General features: G+C 33.7%; 3 protein-coding genes across 5 annotated transcripts in view; 2 read left to right on the top strand and 1 right to left on the bottom strand.

Moving 5' to 3' along the window:
- Positions 1-442: 442 nt before the first annotated feature.
- On the top strand, positions 443-7,814 carry LOC109619465 (E3 ubiquitin-protein ligase TRIM71). Its single transcript, XM_020069542.3, has 2 exons — positions 443-576; positions 4,227-7,814. Exon 2 carries the CDS (start codon positions 4,240-4,242, stop codon positions 5,839-5,841), a length of 1,602 nt encoding a protein of 533 aa, XP_019925101.3. The 5' UTR covers positions 443-576; positions 4,227-4,239; the 3' UTR covers positions 5,842-7,814.
- A 541-nt stretch (positions 7,815-8,355) lies between these two features.
- On the bottom strand, positions 8,356-12,494 carry LOC105333775 (kyphoscoliosis peptidase). Its single transcript, XM_011436940.4, has 5 exons — positions 12,243-12,494; positions 11,317-11,557; positions 11,117-11,232; positions 10,240-10,356; positions 8,356-9,902 (listed from the first exon to the last, which is right to left on the bottom strand). Exons 2-5 carry the CDS (start codon positions 11,500-11,502, stop codon positions 8,444-8,446), a joined length of 1,878 nt encoding a protein of 625 aa, XP_011435242.3. The 5' UTR covers positions 11,503-11,557; positions 12,243-12,494; the 3' UTR covers positions 8,356-8,443.
- Positions 12,495-14,050: 1,556 nt separating this feature from the next.
- LOC105333774 (translocation protein SEC63 homolog) overlaps positions 14,051-25,588 on the top strand; it is a 44,004-nt gene continuing 32,466 nt past the window's right edge. For 2 of the 3 annotated variants that reach the window (XM_020069541.3, XM_011436939.4), the window contains exons 1-14: positions 14,052-14,249; positions 15,085-15,190; positions 15,479-15,593; positions 15,918-16,033; positions 16,497-16,558; positions 16,887-16,945; positions 18,568-18,618; positions 19,156-19,264; positions 19,548-19,642; positions 19,961-20,096; positions 20,987-21,076; positions 22,858-23,006; positions 24,406-24,553; positions 24,915-25,087. In XM_020069541.3, coding sequence (XP_019925100.3) covers positions 14,126-14,249; positions 15,085-15,190; positions 15,479-15,593; positions 15,918-16,033; positions 16,497-16,558; positions 16,887-16,945; positions 18,568-18,618; positions 19,156-19,264; positions 19,548-19,642; positions 19,961-20,096; positions 20,987-21,076; positions 22,858-23,006; positions 24,406-24,553; positions 24,915-25,087 — 1,533 coding nt within the window. In that variant the 5' untranslated portion in view covers positions 14,052-14,125. Of the gene's footprint in view, positions 14,250-15,084; positions 15,191-15,478; positions 15,594-15,917; positions 16,034-16,496; positions 16,559-16,886; positions 16,946-18,567; positions 18,619-19,155; positions 19,265-19,547; positions 19,643-19,960; positions 20,097-20,986; positions 21,077-22,857; positions 23,007-24,405; positions 24,554-24,914; positions 25,088-25,588 lie in introns of all 3 variants that reach the window. The other variant, XM_066072557.1, reaches the window with a different exon arrangement.

Genomic DNA, 25,588 nt, shown 5'->3' with positions numbered 1-25,588 from the left:
CCAAGCTGGTTTCTCTCTCTCTCTCTCTCTCTCTCTCTCTCTCTCTCTCTCTCTCTCTCTCTCTCTCTCTTCAAACATCAAGGATTGCAGTCGCAGTTAGAATTTAATCTGCTATTTCATAGAAAGGTTAATTACATGTTTATTGCAATATACGGTGGATAACACTCATGGGATAAATTTTTGATATTCCACTGTGTTCTTACGCCACGTGACGTCATAATTAAACATTACGTAGGTTCAGGCGGTTGATTAACGTAGAATAAAAAAGTGAATTATTTTAATTCAGTTGAGGGGTGTTGAGATGTAAATGTGTTAAAGAATATATCTCATGATATGCGATGGTATATGGTTTTTATCCATCTCGTTGTGTATTTTCTAGAAAACACACAACTCGTTGGATAAAAATCATATAACATCGGAAATCATGAGGGATCCTATATGTACAGTTTACTAGTTTCCGGTTGAAACGTTATCAGGTCCTGGTCTTATGAATAAACCATGCAATCAAGTATGAAATACATCGCCATTTTGTATTATCTACGACAGTTAATACCAGGTAGCAGGAACGGACAGAAGGTTTGTCATATTATCTGTATTTATAAATAAACAATAAAAAATTTTAATTGGAATTTAAAGTTCGAAATGTTTCAATATTCGTTCAGTTAAAAATACAAAATCGATGAAAATGTCATTATAACATGCTGAAAATAAAGGTATGTGTATGTCCCCGAAATACCAGACATTATTTTTTTTCATCATGGAAAGATTTAAAACTATAAGTGACAAAATATCAGCTTAGAGTTAGGAATTATCAAATAAAAAGACAATTGCAATCTATCATCATTGAAGAATTATTAACAAATCATGCATGTTATCAACAGAAGGAAGTTAAGGCGTTCAATAGACCTGTGTCAAAGATTGTAAACACTTTACCTCTATGGCAAAAACATGGTTTGAAAAAGTACGCACAAAGAACTAGAAGGGAAATATATATATATATATATATATATATATATATATATATATATATATATATATATATATATATATATATATATATATATATATATATATCGTTAACCCTGAACCCCAAGAGATGTACATTTCAATTTTCCATTTTACATTATTGATGTTTTATGTTATTTCAACAAAACAAATATCTCGTTTTAAACCATTCTTTGCGAATGCATTATATGTCTACAAAAATATACATTGTAAGTATGTGAATACTAAACATATATGTGCGTGTATTAATAGTAAATATAATGTATGAAATAACGGGTAGTTCATGAACGAGGAAAAAATATCAGTTACATAGAAAGCGTGTTTTATTCACTTATTACAAAAACTACCGTTCATATAAGGAACAAGGAACAATATTACTCAAGTGTAAACAGAAGGGGCATTAACCAATGACAGTTTAGCAAAACAATGTGTAACTTGAATTGCTTTTGCAAAAATCTAAATGTTATCCAAAAAGGTAGAAATTGTTATCATATTACAACATATTACAGCAAGGCTAACAGTGTAATTTGTGAAAACGCAACTTAGATCAAAAACACCGAATAAGTTTTGTTCTTACGGTTGTGGGCATTTTATACTACGCTAATCTCTGAAAGAAAAAGAGATATGCATATGAATTACTATAAAATCATGCAAACCTTAAGCTTAAAGTTAAATTTAATGGAATTTTTCTTCACTAAATAATTGTGTATAGCTTTAGCTAACAAATTATCATTTAAAACTTAAGGCAAATTTGATGGGTATTTTAAGCCTAGCTTCCTTAATACATGATCAGAAAATAATGGCGTCAAAAAAATAATTGTTTGCATGTGAAATTGAATGATATATGAATGTGTAACTATAAATGGATTGATATGAATGTATTGAAAACAAAAACTAAAATAGAATTCCACATAAACCATGTTTACCATACCTTGTTTAAGGACACACGCAGCGTCCCTCGGTTTTTGATAATTTGCCTAGATAAATTATTTCTTCTTAATTTTCATTTAAACCTGTTCATCTAGGGTGCATTACTTTTTAAATACTTTTTGAATCCTTCTTTTAATATTAAGCAAAAGTCAATTGAATGCTTATTTATAAAGTCATAGTATATATTTTTCAATTGAAACTATACGAGGGTTGTCCAAAAAGTTCGTGGACATATGTGATTTCATTCTAAATAACGACGCTATATTTAGAAAAGTATTCGTCTTTTTTTGTGCTCATCGGATAAAAATCTGGGCACCCATCTTGCGCAAACACGACTCATACAGAAGTCTTCAGTGAGAATATTAAAAACCGAAGATTTGCTAACATCACTTATTGACGCGACTTCTCTTAACTTCAGACGTCTATCTTTCATGACAATGTCATGAATGCGGGATTTCGTTTTATCGTCACAAAGCAAAGGCCTTCCACTTCTTTCAGCGTCTTTTAAATCGCAAACTCCATCCGAAAATCGTTTGTGCCACTTGTAGACTAGTGATCTTGATATTTGTCGATGCCTTTTTGTGTTCTCCATCATTTGTTTCGTTTCGATAGGTGTTTTCCCCGAGTCTACGCAGAATTTAATGATGGCGCGCTGTTCCATGCGATCCGCCGACGTCGCTTTTTCTGGCGTTTTCAAAGACATGTTCTTGCCGTAAACTCCTTAAAATATCCTCTGCTCAATTAAAAACGGCTTTAAATGACGTATGAAAATGACGTTCACAATTCTGACTACGTCACAGTTGAATATTTTGACGTTTTTACCCGTATTAAAAATACTGTTAATATTCTTATCTGAAAATTCAATCTCGAAGTTTGGACAATTTTGACAATGGGCCGTTTGTGCTTTTCGCGACACTTTAATACAGTAAGATTTAAGTTTAATTTAAATGAACACATTCAAAACTACTTTAATCTGATTTGGAATTTTATGACAAAAATGTTGGTATACAATATGCATATATAAACCCGTTTAAAATGACAAAAACACGATTGTCCACGAACTTTTTGGACAGCCCTCGCATATCCGAATAGAAAAAATATCATATGACATGAAAATATAATTTTGGAATTTCGTTGTAGAAATCTTAACATTTCGACAGAAGGAATAATAGAAAATAATGGAAGATAGGTCGCGTCTGACCTGAAGATGATTTCAGACATAGATATGACTACAATGTATTATTTTGTAATGTATGCATATCGGAAAAAAAATGCTCCTTGGTGTAACAGGATTCGATGCTTATATCTAAATTAATTTTGATGTTAATTTTCAGAAATATTTTTTATCATCTCTTTAAAGCCATTAAATATACGATTTTTGTCGGGGTATGAATTTTAATGGGACAGTAATAAAAAAAATGTTATTTATTGCACTTCCGCTGCCAAATTGCAAATTGCAAACTTTGGCGGGAAATTTTTTGTAGATAAAAAAATATATGTTTTAACGATTTTATTTCAAATGTACATAATCATTAAAATGGTTATGTAAGTTTCACCTTATCATACAGGTGTATTCATTTTATCAATATTAAATGCATTCAATTGCAAGACGCGCGATGACGTTTACTTGTGCTCATACGCCGTGATCAAGTTTAGGGTTTAGGATTGAAGATAGTTGAAGTCAAATTGAAAATAGGTATCTAAAAAATTAATCCCACTGACTTCATATTGTGGAAATGACGTCATTAAGATTTCTTAATTTGATGAATTAGGATTTTATAGCAATTAATCACTGTTTTTCAAGAGAGATAACAAGCTTTTAGACACTGATGACTAACATCATAATAATTGTGACAGACATCATTGATATATAATGTTTTATGTAGATTTTATTTTGATATTATACTATATAAAAATTGGCAAAAACAATTCGATGTCATAAAATTGTTAATAGTTAGAATTTTTTTAAAAACCTTTTGTCCAGTATAATTTTAATACGTATTTTTTCTTTATGCTCTCAGTGTTTACATTCAACAATCCAGAGCTTAAATTAATTTTAAGACAGGTAAAAAAAAATACATTAAAATTATAAACAAATCAAACGTTACAGCCCATGGAACATTCTGTTAGTAATATTATGAAACAATGTGGTAAACTACGTGTCTTGCTGCATACATATATCTTACTCATTAATTTCATACATATGGTTTTTATCATGCATTCAATATAACTTTACTTTATGATACTAACTTTAATTGAAAAAAAAAATAAAAATCCCATTCATATTGCAGTAAATGGTTGACCATGGATCCTGAGTACAGCCTCCATGATGTGGCACGGTGTCATCTCTGTGAGAGTCCGGGCCCCCAGTTAAACTGTATCATTTGCAAAGAATATCTGTGTAAATACTGTAAGGAAAAACATCTTTCTGATGAATTCAAAGAACACAAAGTGGTACCTTTGAAATTTATTTCTAAATGTAAAAAACATTCTTTAAAAATATGTTATCTTTTCTGCGAACGTTGTAACGTTGCACTTTGTGGGGAGTGTGTTTCTTCTGGGAAACATAATGATCATGACTTTGCTAACGTAGTGGAAAAACTCGAAAACCAAAAATGCGTTTTGAAAAAAGATTTAAAAGAGCTTAAGAAAAGCATTTATCCTAAATATTGTGAGATAGTATCTGGTATTCCAATTCAGAAAGCTGATCTGAATAAAAACTTTCAAAAATTAATAACAGGTATCAACAAACATGGAGAAGAAATGCACAGAGAAATAGACAATGCTATGAAGGACCTAAAAGCTGATCTTTTTGAAATGAACTCAAGACATCTTACCGCCCTAGACTGGCAGGAAGATAAAATCAAACATAGTGTTTCTGAAATCACACATATCATTTCTGATCTGAATAAATTACTGAAGACCAATAAGATGAATAAAATATGTGCTTACAAATCCAGGAATGCTGAATTCAAAAGATACCCCACAAAACTTCAATTTAGCTTACCAAGTTTCACCCCTCAAAAGATCAATAAAGAACAAATCTATCAACAGTTTGGATTTCTGCCAGCGTTATCTATCAAACCGCTCATTGATAAACCACAGATCATTGCATCTATAAACACCGAGTATAGAGGTTTAAAAAATGTGTCCTGTCCAAGTGATGAACAAATATGGACATGTGGTTTTAATGACATTGTCATGAGACTCTACAACCTGCAGGGAGAGGTTGTTAAGTCAATCCAAACTAAGACCCTCCAAGGGCCAAGGCACATGTCAGTGACAAGGAATGGAGATCTAGTTTACACTGATGAAGATGCTCGAACTGTAAACATAGTAAAGAATACACAGATACATATCAGCGTCAAGGTCATCCGACTACGGAGGTGGATACCTCTTTATGTCTGTAGTACCTCGTTTGGAGACTTCTTGATTGTAATGGACAGTGATGATGAAAGCCAAACAAAAATTGTGCGTTACTCTGGCTTCAAAGAAAAACAAAGTATTCAGTACAATCCCATGGGACATCCTTTCTATGTATCTGGATTTTCCCCTAAATTTATATGTGAGAACAGAAACCTAGACATCTGTGTGGCTGACCTTAGAGCCGGTGCATTAGTGGTGGTCAGTCAGGCCGGACATATCCGGTTTACCTACACCGGTCCTTCCTCCAAAACCAGGAAAACATTTTGTCCAATCGGCATTACTACAGACAGCCAGAGTCGAATACTGATTACAGATTGTTACAAAAACTGTATCCACATCCTAAACTACGACGGACAGTTTCTCTGCTACATTGACAACTGTTACTTACAGGATCCACGTGGTTTATGTGTGGACACCAGGGACAATCTCTTTGTCGCCGAAAGGTCAGGTAGAGTGAAAAAAATCAAATACTGCAGATAATTAAACTGTGTGAATTATATAAGATCAATACACATGTAAGTTTACTTATACTGTTGACTTGACTTAGTGAATATTATTTGTGAACAGTATATAATATGTAAAGAGTCTGAATGAGACATTTATTTTAGCAACTTACTTTGTGAAAATGAAATGTGTATATATAAAGTACATGTATCAGAATGTTGATGAAATATTTTGTAATGTCAGTTGTATATTGGCGTTTTTCATCTAATTAGAGACTTTTGAATATAATTATATCATAAAATCTTAATTATATCTCTAATGTTCTTTTGCAATTGAGCTCAGTAAAAAGAATTTAACAGAAGTTAGTTATTAAAGATTTTAAAAATCAATTAATCTTTGTCTCATGTTGACTTTATGTTCTAGCTGTGTTAATATAAAACCTACAGATCTTTTGATAATCCTTGATCATCTACTTCAAAAATAGAATTAAACTGGGCCTAAGAAAAAAATGGTTTGTTTCCGCTTTCCCGACCGACCCTAGCTTTACCGCCGACTCCAATTTTTTTTAAGGATATTTGAAGGAAAATCGGAAAAAGTTTTTACTCACCATTTTGGTCACAAAATCGCTTGTAGCAGTTACTATTTTCCAATCAGTAAAACTCAAACGTTTCTATTCAAAATGGTTGTATGTTCCCAAGTGTTGTAGATATTGATAATACTCTAATCACTGGCAGAGGAAGAATCTGATATATAATACCGGTTTTCTTTGTTTTCTTTAGGCCACCTCAATAGGCAGGAAAAAAAGCATGTCTCATGTTCAACCATTCGGCAGTGTCAGTATCTAGCTTGCACGTATTGATAACATTACAGTACTGCTCAATACACACTGCAGTATCTAAAAAATATATATATAAAATTCCGACTTACCGACCCAACTTTTTTCAGCATGAAAGTGGAAACAAACCATTATTTTATTAGGCCTTGTTTTTACTGTCACTAGTCTGTAGAAGTTTTCTGTGAGCGGTCAGAGAAGCTCGTTATTGATATTTGACAAGTATTATAGCTTAATGTTCACACATTAGAATTCAAATTCAACTTCATTCGAATGTCAGGTAGACATATTTTATCATTTAAAAAATATTGGTATCAAACGTTTTATTAGTGTTTTGTGTAGATATCTTTGATTGGAAACATGTTGTGCACAGGGATTATATAACTAATCCACAACCAGTGTTGTCATGCATGTTAATTAAGTTAGAATGAGATCATTTATCTATAAATTTGAAGCACTTGTAAAAGTATTGATCTCTTTCTATTTTTGAGATGTATGTTTTATTTATATGTGCATGTATTTTAAAATTCACAACTAACACTTATTTTAGCAACTTATTTGAGAACTTCGTGAAAATTAAATGTGAATACATAATAATGTGCATGTATTGAGTGTTGATGAAACATTTTGTAATGTCAGATGTATTGTGTAAACAGCATGTCTATGTTTATACATTTTGTGTAAATAAACAAACATATTGATATAAATGTTTGGAATTGTAAAGTATTATACAACACATTTTTAATTGATAAAAAAAGCTTTTATTTTTAGAAATGGATAGTTCCATCAACTTAACATGTCGTAAGGAGAACCATTCAACTGTACAGATAGGTTTTTAAAGCCTCTATATAGGCGCTTTTCATCTAATTATAGTTTTTGAATATAACTATATCATCAAAAGATAAACTGTTCTTTTGCAACTGCGCTCAGTAATAAGAATTTAATAGACGTTAGTTATCAAAGATTTTAAAAATCAATTAATCCTTGTCTGATGTTGAAGTTATGTTCTAGCTGTTTTAATAGTAAATCCTACAGATCTCTTGATAATCATTGATCATCTACTTCAATAACAGAATTAAAGTGTTGTTACTGTCACTAGTCTGTAGAAATTTTAATTGATTAGAGAATTTCGTTATTAATATTTGACAAGTACTGTGGAATCATCATTGTTCGTGGGAGGGGGCGGGGGGGGGGGCGGCAATGTTGATGGCTTTCGTGAGTAACCCTTGCCTATGAATTCACATCCCAGCGAATGTATATATACATGTACAAGCATTTGTTTATTTATTTACGAAGTAGAAACTGCTACCAACGAAATTACGTCCCCACAAACCAGGAAAGATTTGGTTACGCACGAACATTGATCCCCACGAATAAAAATGATTCAACAGTATTATAGCTTAATGTTCACATATCAGAATTCAAATTTGGCTTCATTCGCATATAAGGTAGAAATATTTATCATTAGAAAAATTATTTTGCTATAGAAGTTTTATTTCTGCTTGTTAGATATCTGTAAGTGGAAACATGTTATATTACTATAATTCACAACCAGTGTACTTAATGGTGCCATGTATGTTAATTAAGTTTGAATAAAATCATTTATTAATAAATTTGAAGCACTTGTAAAAGCATGAATGTTTTTTCAATTTTTGAGATGTATGTATTATTCATTGGGCATGCATTTTAAAATTTCATAACTGAATTAAACACAAAAAATACAATGATCGTTTATAGTTAAACATTTTAGTAATTATGATTTAGTAGACAGTAAAACATATATAAACATATAAAAAGGGAGGCAACTTATTTCTTTATGATAATTGTTTTCTCCTTGATTCTTGACGAATGTTTTGGCGTTCTTTGCGTTGATTGGTTATCTGATCGTTGCGTCATCGGAGGATGTGACGTATTTGACCTTGCTGTCAAAATATCTTCCAGCACTATAGAGTTAGGTCCCTTGACAATAGTGAATTCCCACAAAACCCAGTAGCGTCCCTTGAGTTCGTTTGTTCCGGCGATACGTAAACTTCCGCCAGCAGTATGTGTACGAACAGTGGAGCGCCAGATATTGTCATTCCCTTTTTCAATTCTGCGACCGTTCACAACTGCTTTAATTATATCACTTGAACGAAATCGAATATTTATCGAAGACTCTTCTGGCAACTCGCGCACAAGTGGTTCTATTAACTGACAGTGAAACTCTGTTGCGGAAGAATACATAACAGGAAATGGTAATGCGTTAAACATAGCACCTCTGGTGCAATCAATCAGGAATAGCAAAACTGGCTCGTAAGGTCCAAAATCACTTTTGCAAAATATCTGCAATTTGTAAAATCCCTTCTCTGGCAGATGACCTCTAATCTTAAGGAAATTTTCAACCTTCTCTAACAATATATACTTTTCGATATCTTTTATTTTGGATTCGGAATGCGTCACTCTACACGTAACAGGAAAATCTTTTCTTGTGGGTATTGTAAGTTCCAAATCACCGTCTCTAGGGCTTATAATCATTGGGGAGTCGGCCCCAGGCTCAAATCCATAGTGTTGGTAATCAGAGCGAGACCTCCATATACCCAGGTGTTTGGGATATAAATAAACGATTGGGTCCGTTTGTCTACAACGTAAAACATACGACACAACCTCATGAAGGGTCGTGTCGTTTTGATCAACATTTCCAAAAACTGTCAGTCGAAACTTCCCGACTTTTGGAGGGCGTACTCGAAATGAAAACAAGTTGTGGTCTGGATTTTGCACCAATGTGTATCTCTTCAGTATTTTGCCGTTAATGTCCGTTAAACGTGCTAAAACGTTATAGAGAGTTCTAGAAGTTCCCTTTAGAAATACTGTTACGGATAACGTCACAGGAATCACAGCCTCGCTATGAGACACGAGCTCCACGCCCCATTTAAAAGCTGTGATTGTTCTGTTCACATGTTTACTGAACGCCTGCAGAGTAACCGGCTTCTGAAGAAGCTGCCATGGTCTGCTTTCTTTTCTACTCTTCTCCATGTATGGAAAATGTGTCGAAATTAACTGATCGGGATCGGTTAAAAAGTAGAAGTTTTCAAATTCCCGGATGTAATGACCCTCCTCATCAACAGTACCAGCGCCCAGCGTACAGTCAATCAAACACCACTGGCCGACCACGTGAACAGCATTCCAAGCGTGATTGGTCGAATGGGCGTACTTGAAAGGTTTTGTTGGGTTGTACCCGTATCCTTTAAGATATCCATAGATTGTCTTTACGGGGATGCTGGATAACCTGTAATTAAAAAATACTTTTGAAGTCAATGCAAAAACTACCGTAAATCCGAGGGTATTTTTCGCGTGTCACAAGATTTGCGAAAATTGGGAAAATCTGTAACATTTTCAATTTGCATCCGTCATTTTATGCGATTTAAAAAGTTTCTTATAGAAAATGATACAGGATATAACTTCTGCGTATTCAATTATTTCCAATTTAAAAGAGGTCGCGAAAAAAGCGAAAATCAGATCATCGCGAAAACAACTGGATATACGAGTATTACTATTTGAAAAGCATACACGGTATGTACGTTGACCCGCTTCCAATACTTGGTAAACTTTGGTGTCTTAATTACCTGCAGAGTTCAGCAAAGAGTTCTGCGTAACCATAACAAAGGGCTACCTTGGTATGCATCGTAAACTCAGCGGCCACTGGCTTTTTGTAGTTTTTTAGAAAGGATCGAAGATCTAATCTGCAATAAATAAAACGAAATTCATTACATATAAAATGCACATTTCTTATATAAACATTCATTAAATTATTTTTCGATCCCGTATGTAAATGGCTTTTGTGTAAAAAAGAATCTCGAAAGAGACAACCCTAAGGAGGACGTGGGCCATCTTGTACATTTGAGGATCAAAATGTAAACATTTTCTGACCTGGTTTGTTTCTGCCCAAAACTGCCCAAAACTGTTCTCAAAAGGCCAAAAGGAATTAATATTTGGTTTTTCGTGTTATTTTATATGCAAGTTACGCATACACAAACAGAACATGGCTTTTTTATCATTTACAACAGCTGTAGAACTGCGCAATAAAAAGTTGCAGACTTATTTTGAAGATTAAAAAACCTGAAAAAATATGAAAGTGGTTCATTTGTGTCTTCTCTACAATTCTAACATTGTTTACATTTTGATCCTCAAATGATCGATAGCCGTACATCCCCCTTCAGCATGACGTGGAAACAATTTAACTTTGTTGTATGCATTGAATTACGAGTAAATGTGTCAGTATTGCCTAAATCTATACAATGTATATAATTACTTGACATCCTTTGAGATTAAAATTCACGTTCACAAGCCTTTTGATAATAAGATTATAAAGTCGTGTATAATTTGTACAGTAGGGAATAAACACCATTACAAATGGATACATCGTGTTCGAAGAATCAAGTTAATTGGACTTATATAACATTTAGAATTTGCGATCTGCTTAGTACACAGATTTACACTTACTCCACGTGGTGACAGATCCAGTAATAGAAGGCCCGGACACGACCCAAGTTGGACTTGGAGGCTTTGGACAAATACCTGGACAGGTTCTGTAGGGAAAGCTCTGTGGATTTGGGGGCCTGTGAAGAAAATCCGGAAATAGTTGTAACGTGATGTGGAAATAGCGATTTATTCTTACAATGTAATTGTCATAACTAACTTACTTTGGCTGCATAGCTATCGACTTTTTTGAACATGGATATATCTGAAATGATGTCATCCCTTCTGAGAGTGGGCGGGGTCGGCGCTAGTTTCTCGTCAACAATTGGCTGAACACTGATGAGGCGGTTCTCTGATAGAGTTGTGACGTCAGAGATGTCACAGCAAGGTTTGGAAGAGCATCTCCCCATCACGGTCAGCCACCCACGAGTTTAATTGATGACATCATATAACTGTCCAGTTGTTCTGTAGATATAAATGACATTGCATGGTCATTTTCCTTAATAAACTAATGCAACCTACTCACTCAATAAATAAAAAAAATCATACTGAAGCATTAGATACATAATCATTTTATTACAAGTACTATAATCATTTACTACATAAAATAAGACCTTATACCTCAAGAGTATAGGATTGTCGTGCATTTCTATATATTATGCATAGTATATAATATAGAGGGTTCGACAACTCTTTTCACCTACTAGAAAAACAGAAAGGAAGCCGACCATTATTCATCGATCAATTCACATGTAACTGATTTTATATCCAATCGGTTTAGAGGAAAATAGTTCTTTTTTCCTCCGCAAAACTTAAACTTTAATTTCAAATGAGTCTTTTTTCTACAAAAGTCCGTCTTGTATGTATTTATATTATACATACCCGGTATATACTTGTCGATACGTGTGAACTGAAATACATACATCATTTTACCTGTTTCATTTACTTTCCCCCCGCCCGTTTTAGAGTCAAATTAAGTTGATAACGAGAACTCACAATAAAACTTTATTATTACTTAACAAGAACTAAAATCTTATATCCTTGCTCTTCCTTGGTAGCGTGGAAGTGAAACATACATATATATCTTCTTAGAACATGAATTTGAATTGCACTGGATTATTTTGCTAATAATAATATTATGTATACAAACCAGACTGAGTAGATGATTCTCCGTGACTTTACATGGTTTCTGACCAATTCATAACGCACCTTCCTCCTCGGTTTGTTTTAATCAACATGTAAGGACGTTCATATTTTCCATACCAGAATATCTCGTTAAAAAATCAAGCCACGATGTGGAAAACAAATCTAGTTTCAAATATTCAAGAAATCGCACAGCATTCCATTCGATCACTATACCTGAAATTTTTGTTTCGAAATTTTTTCTTCTTTTTTTTTTACATGCGTTTTATATGGTTCCGATGAAAATCTCTTGTGAAAGGAAAGTTGAAAAACAAACACATTTGCTTTGTTTTAAATTCTCTCTTTGGATGACCAGGCACGCACGTAAAACAAAGCGACGGATTCGATAAGTGTCACTTTAAAAAGAACTCCGTACCAGCGCACTGCATGTTTTATTGTTTACAGACTTAAAAGACCACCGCTACTTAAAATTAAAATTGCGTGGTCGGGTGGAGAGGGGGGGGGGGGGGGTGATGGTGCTCAGACAGTGAAGCTATATTCTGTAACAATTAGACTGTTTATTTAAATGCGTTCTTATATTCTAGGCGCTTATGTTTAATTTTTATCAAATTAGTACACTTTTTTGACAACGTTCTCAAGGTATGTGTAAATGCCACCCCCTCCACCCCACCCCAATTTTAGACCTGTTTCCCCGCGCGGGCTTCACCCTATAATTTACCTGTGTGAATACTTGACTTCACCAATTTATTTATGAGATGAACATAATATTGGACTACACTACTGAACATGTAGGTATTCAGTGCTAGAGCAGAAAACTTAAAATCGATTTTTCAGACATGCACATTTATTTTTATCTTTCGACAGTTTTCTTTCATGCAACTACAATATAGTCTCAAAGGTGATGTTGGTAGCATAGTGAAAATTAAAGTAAATTGCTTTAAAACCCGACTGTTGCAACAAGTATAAAATAAAAGTCAAGGAAAGATTTAAAATATTATGAAAAATATAATCGGACATTGGCCGACCGCTTAACTTTTTACGGATCTATTTAAAAGAGACATAAGAAAAATCGAAATATTAGTAAACAAGTGACAAACAGATTAGTTTAATAAATGTTGACATTGAAAAATTAAACCTCACGCAGCTTAATCCATTATGAACACCACTGAAATGAAGCATGCGTATTAAATCAATTAAAAGTTTGGTTATGATGTAATTTTTGACATTTATATGTACTTATAATCACCGACAAGATTAAAGCTGGTTGGATGATCTCGATACATTACATTAATGTTTTATACATTAGTTAAACACAAAAAAAATTATATTCTCACATGCACTTAATCTTTTTGTACGATTCTCACAGCTACACGTAAATTGAATTTGGAAATAGAATGTTGTAGAGGTATTTAGAGGACCTCTGAGGTACAATTTTTATCGTTTATATCATTTTCTAAATCTTTTCTAAAATTGAAAAATCATGAAACTATCATCTGAATAAGGCTAGCATGCTTCGACTTAAATTTCTAGGGAAAAAATATTCATTTATACATTAGCCTTGGGATACCGTTAACCTTCATGAATGTAACTATAAACCCCCCCCCCCCCGTTTCCTATAACAATATGCATTACTGAAAATGTTCATGATATACGTCATCTGCAGTATTATTTATATTTTTTTTTTTAAACAATCAATTAATAAATGAGGAACACAGTCAACATTGTCAAACGTACTGTACTTACTGACTTTTTGGAAAGGCGGAAGTGAATGCGGAGCGAAAGAAAAAGGGGTTGAATTGATACGGCACCCGTTTCTCATCGTTACTGTACTTCCGGCTTTGGTTTACAGACGTGTCGGTTGTTTGAGAGACACTCTAGACAAACTTCATCATGCCTGGGATGCAGTTTGAGTATGACGAGGAAGGAGGGACCTTCTTTTACTTTTTGTTCTCTCTTTGGGGCCTCGTCTTGATTCCGACTACATATTATTTTTGGCCCAGGAAACCCGTAGACGGTAAGGATGTAGCATGTTGTCGCTTGGTCTTACTCCACAGCTGTTCATGTGTTCAGTCGTCTATTTTAATGATATTTTGGTTAAAATGATGACTGAATGACATGTTTCTCTTCAGGAAAGCTTTGTTAGAAATGTAAGATCAATTACTGAATTTGATCATAATTATGCTGTTTCTATTTTGTGAAGATATGGGTTTTTTGGGGGCTTTTTTTGCAACAACCTTACTCTAAATTACATCATATGCTACCGGCCCACCCACCTTAGCCATTGCCATTATATTTTGAAACATATTGTGGATAAAATATGCACTAATTCAATACATGATCATCCATGTTAAAGCTGCTGTATATTTATTGGTGTGTTCACTGTTTATTAATAAATCTGTCATATCAATATTTAACATGCTTTTTTATAAGGACTTCTATTTATATTTATCATATGTTTAACATACATGTAGTAACTATTAAACAAAGAATATATATGAAAGATATAAGTATAATAATAACCATTCCATGTGCAAGTTGATTCACCAGTGTTTGAATGTATTTTTAGATGAAAGTTTTCAAATAAAAATAAAGAAGCAAAGAATGGTACATTACATGAAATAAAATGGCCATGTTAAATCTTAGTTTATAGATAGATGTAATGGTGTACAGTATAAGTGTTTGAATTCTTATATACAAACTGTTCTCCACGCCAACGGAAAAAAAAAATATTTGCAATATTAATTTGGTGCAGTTATCCCCCTATGAGAGATAGAAACTCTGAAAGAGAGATTAAATCAGCTACTTTCCTTTGCTTAATATAGCTGAAACACTTTGTTTTCTTTTTCCAGACGAAAAAGATAAAAAGAGGCGGGAGTGTAACTGTGATCCGTGTGTAATCAAAAGGCATCAGCTCAAGTCCAGCACAAAATGGGCGCGAATGAAAGAAAAAATTCTGTAGGTGTTGATAGAATTCAAATTTTTAAGGCATAATGTCATACTTTCAATAGTTGTTTTTTCTGAAAGAAGTTTTCTATAAGTATAGTTTTCAACAGACCAATATACAAGCTTATAATTCCCAAATGTAGAATCTAATAATTTAATATTTCATAGATAAATATCATAACAAAAATTCAGTCAATATCTAGCCTTATAAACAGAACATATTGTCATTGCAGCTTTCACACAGCTCTTAAGATTTTTGCAAGTTCATTTTGTAATGTTTATCTTTTTTTGCCATTGTAGAAAAATAGTGTTCATTATAGCCTGGATAATATTTGCCCTTCTTGCATACAAAGTGTCCCAGATCCACATAGAGTATCAGGAGTACGATCCGTACGGAGAACTGGGTCTGGATGTGGTAACTATCTGTTCATATTATCATTGAACATCAGTGAATATAATGGATCCGAATCATTAATATTCATTTGGGCTCCATTTGCATGCATTTCATGGTTTGCCCTCACCCATTAATTTAATTTTTTTTACAAATTAGGAAATCTGTCATTCTGACCTTTATATTCATTCATCATGCCCCAACAAAATAGTGAAAAACTGGAAATCTACAAAAATTCAACTTATAATGTTAAGACTTAAGATTTGTTCAGATCTGCAAAAGTATATACATATACAAGACAGCCTGATGCTTTTAGCAGATTATTTACCTTCAGATATTGCTTTGTAGGGAGCCACAAAAGAGCAGATAAAGAAAGCCTACAAGCAGCTCAGTTTGAAGTACCATCCAGATAAAGCCACAGGAGACCACAAGAAGTTCATGAAGATCGCCAAGGCCTACACTGCGTGAGTATTTACAGCCATGCACATGTACACCAAAACCAGATTAAGGAGGGGTTTTTGTTGCATTATTTTTAGGCAATCAAACTTTACTGGTTATCCTGATTTGGAATTTCAAAATTTGAAAAATTTTTATGAAAGTTATATAACTTGACACACTTTACGACAAAATGATTCCATCGGTTTTGGAAATAATCTATAAGTATATATACTTTTTGTTAAAACATCGAGTTTTAGCTATTTCCACTTATTTGAAAAATATTTTGGATAATGGAACATCTGAATTATAAAAGTAAACCTATTTTACATAAACCCCAATCATTCCTGTTGCATGTTTTTTGATTAGAAATTTATTTGAAAATTGCAATTGTTTCAAACTTGTGACAGACATGTATTTACTATTTATGTGTGCATGTAAGTTAAGAAAATCAATACATAATATTATCAATATTTTTCTGTATTTCTACAGATTAACAAATGAGGAGACCAGGAAGATTTGGGAAGAAAGTGGGGACCCTGACGGTCCTGGGGGTAAGATTTGTTTTATGGTTCGGGGGGAGAGGGTGACCCACACATCTTGTTTCATGAACAAAGGAAGAAAATCTGATAAAACATTGCATGAGTAAATGAAAAAAAAATCTGGAATTTATATTTTATTTCCCGAACATATTTCATTAATGTGATATTCTTAAACGATGTGCCTCAGTAAATTGTATTTCATGCATATATATTTTCAATAATATTGTATGCAGTGCTGTAATTTGTTCCTTGAGTTGTATATTATATTTCACATTCGTTTGTTTGGTTTTTGAATTCATTAAAAGCATGTATTTATAAATATTTTTTTTGTTCCACACAGTTACTCGCTTTGGTATTGCCTTACCCAAGTGGATTGTGGAAAAGCAGAACTCTATGTGGGTATGGGAGTTTTTTCAATTTCTTTTAAGTCGGTAATTATACCCCCCGCAAACGAAGTTTGGGGGGTATATAGGAATCACCTTGTCCGTCCGTCCGTCTGTCCGTCTGTCTGTTCGATTCGTGTCCGGTCCATATCTTTCTTATGGAGAAACATTAGAAGTTCTTACTTCACACAAAGATTGCTTATGACCTAAGGGTGTGTCATGACCTTGAACCAAGGTCATTCGGGCAAGGTCAAGGTCACTGGCAGAAAAAGTGCAAAATTCGTGTCCGGTCCATATCTTTCTTATGGAGAAACATTAGAAGTTCTTACTTCACACAAAGAATGCTTATGACCTAAGAGTGTGTCATGACCTTAAAGCATGGTCATTCGGGCAAGGTCAAGGTCACCAACAGAAAAAGTGCAAAATTCGTGTCCGGTCCATATCTTTCTTATGGAGAAACATTGGAAGTTTTAACTTCACACAAAGATTGCTAATGACCTAAGGGTGTGTCATGACCTTAACCCAAGGTCATTCGGGCAAGGTCAAGGTCACTGACAGAAAAAAATGCAAAATTCGTGTCTGGTCCATATCTTTTTAATGGAGAAACATTGGAAGTTCTTACTTCACACAAAGATTGCTTGTGACCTAAGGGTGTGTCATGACCTTGACGTAAGGTCATTTGGACAAGGTCAAGGTCAATGGCAGAAAAAAGTGCAAAATTCTTGTCCGGTCCATATCTTTCTTATGGAGAAACATTGGAAGTTCTCAGTTCACACAAAGATTGCTTATAAGCTAAGGGTTTGTCATGACCTTGACCCAAGGTCATTTGGGCAAGGTCAAGGTCACTTGCAGAAAAGTATAAAACTCGTGTCCAGTCCATATCTTTCTAATGGACAAATATTGGAAGTTCTTAATTCACATCTAGAATGCTCATAACCTGAGAGTATGTCATGACCTTGACCAAAGGTCAATTGAGGAAGTTCAAGGTCATTGTAAAAAAAAAATCGGGCTCAGTATACCAATAATTCAAAATGTTTATATTAAGTGGCTGCTTGACATGTGGAATTTCGTTTGATTCTAGTCATGTTTGTTAACATAAGGATGCAAATGTCCTCATGCATTAACAGTTAACTTGAACTAAAAGGGAATTTAAAGAATAGAAATTGGTTTGTGTACTCATATAAGCATTAACAGTTTTAAAAAATAGAGCAGTTGTTATTTATAGAAAATGGACGATGTAATAGATTCATCCAATATTTTCTATAATAGAAAAAATACATGAGTTATGATTTTTCTGAGTGGGGGGTATCAATTGTGAGCTTGCTCACAGTACCTCTAGTTTGTACATGAATACAGGTACCATTACATGCATGAGGTAATGCTAGATATTACGTACTATTCAGAAATTTTTGCTTCAATATTTAACAATCATGAACATTATTTACCACCAAATTAAAGTGCTATTGTACCGCAAAATATTCCAAACTAAGAACACACTAAGTTTCAATACACTTTTGATGTATTTGTTTGTTTTAACACCAAGCAATACAAACTTGTATCTTTGCATTACAAAGATCAGATTGATTGAATGAGGAATATTAAGTAGTTTGTAACCATTCATGTTGTGATTTTATCTAGGTATTGCTGGTGTATGGACTGTTGTTTATGGTTCTCCTACCCGTAGTTGTGGTAAGTAAACTTCACATAAATCTCAAGAAACTTATTTAAGTGTCACAGTTCATTGATACAGATGAAAAAAAATATATATAAAATTTAGTAGCTGTTTTTAATATTTTGAGCATTTAGAAAATCACACAAAATTAATATCATTTTATTTTAAATTTTGATGATACCTAACATGTTTAACTTTCAAAGTAACTGTGATTTATATTTCATAAAATTTGTTGACATGTTAAAATAGTGTCTGTTGTTTAACTTCACATCCAGGGTGTTTGATGGAACTGCTTCATCAGTTTTCTATACATGTGACAAGGATAAATCACTGATATAATAACCTCTGTTGTTTTACTTCATATCCGGGGTGTTTGGTGGTACTGCTCCATCAGTTCTCTATACATGTCACTAGTATAAATCACTGATGTAATAACCTGTGTTGTTTTACTTCATATCCGGGGTGTTTGGTGGTACTGCTTCATCAGTTTTCTATACATGTGACAAGGATAAATCACTGATATAATAACCTGTGTTGTTTTACTTCATATCCAGGGTGTTTGGTGGTACCGCTCCATTAAGTTCTCCAAGGATCAGGTCCTATTGGACACCACCCGCCTGTATTACTACTTCTTCCAGAAAAATCCCAACATGATTCTCAAACGTAAGTGTGTAAGCTACAAAAATTCTAAAGCAGAGTCTATTTGATAAAGTCTTTCAGTAATTGGATAATATTTCTTTTTAAAGAGAAGTTAAATCTTGCCAAAGAGACACATGAAGTTCTTTATACATGTAGATAAAGTCATTCACATGCCTTATGAATTAATTGCCATACTCCAAAAGAAATCCATCTTTGATGAAAAATCTTTCTCTGTTGAAGAGGGCCCTGACTATTACAATGCATTTCATGTCATATTTGTTATATTGTTGTCTTTTTTGTTGATCAGGAGTGATCATGGTGCTGGCCGGGTCGTTTGAATTTGACAAATTCCACAATGCTGAGATTGTGGAGAGACCTAGTGACAACGAAGAAGTCCCTATGGTGAGATGATGATGATGTTGATTGTGAAAGTGATGGTCTTGTTATTGATGATAAGGATGATTTGATGATGATGTTTATGGTTCATCCAACTAATTGCCAAATAAATTGTTACAATGGAGTGTTGTAGAGGATGATAAAATAGTGATGAAATAAGGCTCTTCTTACAGTATTGAATATTTATATAAAAAGATAATGGCATAAATATATATATATGCTCAGCAATTTATTAAGAAATTAAAACCAATCGATTCACTGTTTTGATGATGATGATTGCAGCAATTACAATGTTGACAATATAAATCATTATTATTTGTGCAGCTGATCAAACACCTGCCTAACCTGGATGAGAAGAACAAGGAGAAGCCACTTTGTTACCCGTACAGCGTCAAGGCCCGGGCCCTGCTCCACGCCCACTTCCAGAGGCTGGACCTACCCCCAGACACCCTGGCTATTGGTAAGTGGACCGACACCCTTTTTACTTTGTAAAAGGTGTCCAAGTAGCGTACTTGGTCAATGCACTCACTTCTCACCGCTGCGACCCGAGTTCGATCACCGTGATTGACAGTGGTTGTATGTGATAGGGTATGGCGGTCGCCCGCTTGGACACGTGGGTTCTCTCCGGGTACTCCGGCTTCTTCCCACACCAATGACCCCCTCGCGCTAACACCCGTGCCAACGAGAGACATTAACATAAGTTGTAAAACTTGTTTATCAATCGTTGTAAGATAAAAAAAGTTCATTTTTTTTAAAGTTCTGACTCTTACATTTTCAGAAAACCATGGCAAGTCTTGCATAAGCTAATTGCATTGACTGTGGTTCAACTTGTCAAATTTTTCTTGTTCTTGTAAGCAATCCATGCGCTATTCTGATTGACTCCTTCACACTAATGAAGAGGATATCTTTTTACAACATGATTGTTATTTTCATACCTCCAAAATTATGGTTCTGTTTTCTCATTTGTGAATTAGGAATTAAAGATATTTATAGAAATGAGAAAAGTTAAATCTGAATATGTGAGAGTGAGACTGATTTTGGGAGTTAAATAATTATGTAGATGCATTATTTATCACAGTCAAGTTTTCTTAACCATACACGCAGAGGTATTTTATGCGATTTTAAGCTTACCTTTTAGCTAGTGTAAATTATCCCCAAATGTAAATAACGGCATTTACAGTTCTGAACTGATTTTAATTATTTATACAAAATTAAGATATTATCTTCAGTTGGATGTGTAGTTTTAATAAAAAAAGGTAGAATGTTTTGCAAGACAACATATTTTAAATTGTATTTATTTCATATGCAAAAATGAACATGTACCTTAACGTTTTTGTTGATTTTTTTCAGACCAAGAGTACATTGTGAAGAAGTGTCCCTACTTGGTAAATGAGATGATCAACGTCATTGCACAGCTGGTGGCTGGAGCTCACAGAAACGGTAGTTATCCCTCTTCTTTTACAATCCCTAATATTTAAGATCTACTGTTTCACAGAAGACCACGACACATTTTATTAATTCTTTTTATTGAGACATTGATTGAATTTCCAATAGAAAGACTGTATTGTTTCTGTTCAATTTCTTTCTATTTTCACTTTTATAAAATGTTTTCTTACATTTTCTTTTGTTTAAGAAAATATTCATAGGTGCATTGATTTTTGTTGTTTAAATTTTCAGAGGTGGTTTAGAGTGACAAAACAATGAATATACATCTCTAAAATTGATTTTTACGAGAAAGTATATATGCTCATTGTCTGTCTCTTCTACTTTCCTCCATCAGCATTAATTTTCTTTAAAAATTGAGTTTTTGAAAACTTTTTAAAAATTTAACGAAAATGATTTTATCTGTCAAATTCTTGATTTGATATGTACCAGTTTTTGTTAAGTACCAGTAAGTACATGTATTTTAAAGATATAAAGTGATATACCGGTACAAAATATTTCTCTTTTTTTGTGGTGTCGCCTACATCTGCTCACACTTTTATTTATATTAATCTCATTTTTTAACATAAGGCTCATTGTTATACAAGTTATAATTTTTTCAGCAAAGATAATGGGTAGAAAAAGTATGTAGCATAAAGAATGGATTTCATTTATATCATACATGTATTTAATTCATTGATTTGCTGTTTTCAGTTGTCTTTTGAATTATTGAAGTGATAAGATTTTTGTTTTTTGGCCTGATTAATTATGTTAACATTCTTAAAATACGTGTATGTAATTCTAAAGATATTGTCATCATATGATGCATAATTAAGGAGGTACAACCGTTACAATAGATCATGGTCAAATTTTTCATCTTTCAGATATCAAAAATGAAAAAAAGAAAGAGAAATCCAAAATTGAGCAAAAAATGCTCATATCATAATAAAGTTTGTCCCAAAATGTACCTTTGAAAATATCTCAGAAATGATAAATTTTTATATGGCTGATAATTAAAATTTTTAAAAATCTAATATCAAGAAAAAGATGTGTGCATTCTTACATAGAAGGGCCAATGTCTTCATTATCTTGGTCACTAATTTATATTCAGATAGTTTAGTTACTATAAACATCAGACTTTAGATTAAAATTAAACATCTTTTTTTTTTCATGATTCCTGACGAAATCTCAGTCATGACTCAAGATTTAATAGATGTCATTTCATGAACAATTTCAAATTGACGGACGACCTCTTTGTTGCTTGCAACAAGATTGTGTATAATTGTGATTGTAATCAGTGTACTCTGTACATTCAGATTAAAACTGGTTTTCAATTCCTATGGAATCATTTTAAGTGTAAGGGCCAGTCTTTGTCAGCGATTTATTATTTGTCAAAATGTTACTAATCCTGGGAGCTTATTTCGCGGCATACAACCTCATTATGAAAAAAAGATCCTATGTATACAGATGACATTTAACACATTTTTAAAAGAATTACGCATTTAGAAAGCAAGTGGCATTCACATAATCCACAAACGTTGGCCTACTACTAATTAATGATTTAACAGTTCAATTGCAGTCTTTAATGCTCAGGGTGTAGAACTGTGAAATATTGGGGTGGGTGTGAATGTTAGACTTTGAGTGTATCAACCACATACAAAATTTCTCTTTTTATAAGGAGATTAACATTGCTATCTTACAATAAAGCTTTATTTACTGTAATAATATCAAGTATTATAGTAATGGTTGTTAACTTGATATCCTGACATGTCTGACCGCCTGTGTATCTACCTTTACAGCTGTTCAGTACATGCCGCGGCTGGAGACGATAGAGAACTGTATGAAGGTGTCCCAGATGTTGATTCAGGCGGTGGACGTCAGAACCAGTCCACTGTTACAGCTCCCCCACCTCACTCAGGACATGCTCAAACACTTCACCACCAAAAAGGTAGGCTTAAACACTTCACCACCAAAAAGGTAGGCTCAAACACTTCACCACCAAAAAGGTAGGCTTAAACACTTCACCACCAAAAAGGTAGGCTTAAACACTTCACCACCAAAAAGGTAGGATTAAACACTTTACCAATAAAAAAAGGTTGGCTCAAACACTTCACCACCAAAAAGGTAGATACACACACTTCACCACCAAAAGGTAGGCTTAAACACTTCACCACCAAAAAGGTAGGCTCAAACACTTCACCATCAAAAAAGGTACGCTTAAACACTTCACCACCAAAAAGGTAGGCTCAAACACTTCACCACCAAAAAGGTACGCTTAAACACTTCACCACAAAAAAGGTAGGCTCAAACACTTCACCACCAAAAAGGTAGGCTTAAAAACTTTACCACCAAAAAGGTAGGCTTAAACACTTAGCCACCAAAAAGGTAGGCTCAAACACTTCACCACCAAAAAGGTAAGCTTAAACACTTCACCACCAAAAAGGAAGGCTTAAACACTTCACCACCAAAAAGGTACGCTTAAACACTTCACCATCAAAAAGGAAGGCTTAAACACTTCACCACCAAAAAGGTAGGCTTAAACACCTCACCACCAAAAAGGTAGGCTCAAACACTTCACCACCAAAAAGGTAGGCTTAAACACTTCACCACCAAAAAGGAAGGCTTAAACACTTCACCACCAAAAAGGTAGGCTCAAACACTTCACCACAAAAAAGGTAGGCTTAAACACTTCACCACCAAAAAAAGGTACATGCATGCTTAAACACTTCACCACAAAAAAGGTAAGTTTAAACACTTCACTAATAAAAAGGTTTACTTAAAAAAACACTTCACCACCAAAATAGGTAGGCTTAAACTTTTTACTACCAAAAGGGTTGGCTTAAACACTTCACCAATAAAATGTACATGCATGCTTAAACACACTTAAAGACTTCACCACCAAAAAGGTACATGCATGCTTAAACATACTTAAACACTTTACCACCAAAAAGGTACATGTATGCTTAAACACAGGTAAACACTAAATTGCAAAAAAAGGTATATGCATGCAACGCACTTACACTCTTCACCACTAAAAAAAGGTCAAGGCATGCTTAGTATTTCACCACTTAAAAATGTACATGCATGCTTAAACAAACTTAAAACACAAAATGAGATACACTCAAATAACACACCACAGGGACTAAAATATATTCTTAAATACTACATCGCAAAAGCTTCAAAATGTACTTTACCGGTTTGTCATAAATTTACGGAGTTTTTTTTTCACTTTCCATTAAAAAAGATACACTCTAAAAACACAAGTGCAGAATACTCCACCAATTGTAATTGATTGCATGGGTCATGGATAATAATGAGCTAATGATATGTTGGTTTGTGTGTTGTAGAGACACATTCAGAAAATCCGTGATTTGATTGGCATGAAGGAAGAAGATCGTCGCTCACTTCTACGTCACTTGACGATGGATGAGTACCGTGACATCATCAATGTGTGCGCATCACTCCCCTATGTTACCATGGAAGTCCACTCCACAGGTATTTATCTCATTAGGTGTCATTTTCAATTTATGCATTATGAAATAGAACTTTTGTATGCAAGTTACAGGACATTTCAATTTTTTTTTTCTCGAATGTTGATAAATAATATAATATTGCTAAGTAGATTTTTATCTGTGAGATTTTTTTAATGTCTTAGCTTGACAGTTGCTGAGTTTTCACATTGAGATTTTATAATAACCACTGTTTATATATTGTACTTTATTCTGAACTTTGAGTTCATTAGCTTTAGATTTAAGCTTTGTATATATCTCGGGTTATGTTCTAAATCGTTGAGTTCACATGTTTGAGGATGGAACTTGTATAGTGTTGTGTTGATGGTGTGGATTTTTTGTTGTAGTGTTGGATGACGAGGACACGAGTATAACAGCGGGCTCTATAGTGACGGTTGAGGTCAGTCTGAAGCGACAGATGATGGAGGTTCTGTTTGATAAGGAGGAATTGTCTCATGTGGACGAGGACCAGGACAACTTGGCCATCGGGAACGAGGATAACGAATCTAACAAAGACCAGGTAAATTCTTACAAAAACCAGGTTAAGATCTAACAAAGACCAGGTAAAAATCTTACAAAAACCAGGTAAAAATCTTACAAAGACCAGGTAAGAATCTTACAAAAACCAGGTAAAAATCTTACAAAGACCAGGTAAAAATCTTACAAAAACAAGGTTAAGATCTAACAAAGACAAGGTAAAAATCTACGAAAAACAGGTAAAAATCTAACAAAGACCAGGTAAAAATCTACGAAAAACAGGTCAGGTAGGGAAGATATGAGGGAATTTGAGGAAAAGGACAGCCAAACAAGATTTTTTTGGAATATATTTGGTCAAAGATATCAGAATTTGATATTTTAAATATTCTAAAAGACAATGTTAGAAAACGAATAAAATAATGTTAGAAACATTATTCAATTTTGAGGGTTGTACATATGTAGCTACTGTATTGGATCAAATGATATAACTAATTTTTATAGATTAATATTTATTTCATATAAGTAAAATTTTTAAAGGTATGTT

This window comes from Magallana gigas, chromosome 9 (assembly GCF_963853765.1).
Source record: "Magallana gigas chromosome 9, xbMagGiga1.1, whole genome shotgun sequence".
In the NCBI taxonomy this organism is placed as follows: Eukaryota; Metazoa; Mollusca; class Bivalvia; order Ostreida; family Ostreidae; genus Magallana; species Magallana gigas.
The sequence above is the reverse complement of the archived record's forward strand: the minus strand, read 5'-3'. Positions and strand labels throughout refer to the sequence as shown.

Coding starts and splice junctions, on each gene's coding strand:
- LOC109619465 (XM_020069542.3), top strand. CDS start 4,240: ATGGATCCTGAGTACAGCCTCCATGATGTGGCACGGTGTCATCTCTGT.
- LOC105333775 (XM_011436940.4), bottom strand. CDS start 11,502: ATGGGGAGATGCTCTTCCAAACCTTGCTGTGACATCTCTGACGTCACA. Junction 10,357..11,116: donor TGGATCTGTCACCACGTGGA/GTAAGTGTAAAT, acceptor TATTTATTGCAG/ATTAGATCTTCGATCCTTTC. Junction 9,903..10,239: donor CTCTTTGCTGAACTCTGCAG/GTAATTAAGACA, acceptor TTTTAATTACAG/GTTATCCAGCATCCCCGTAA.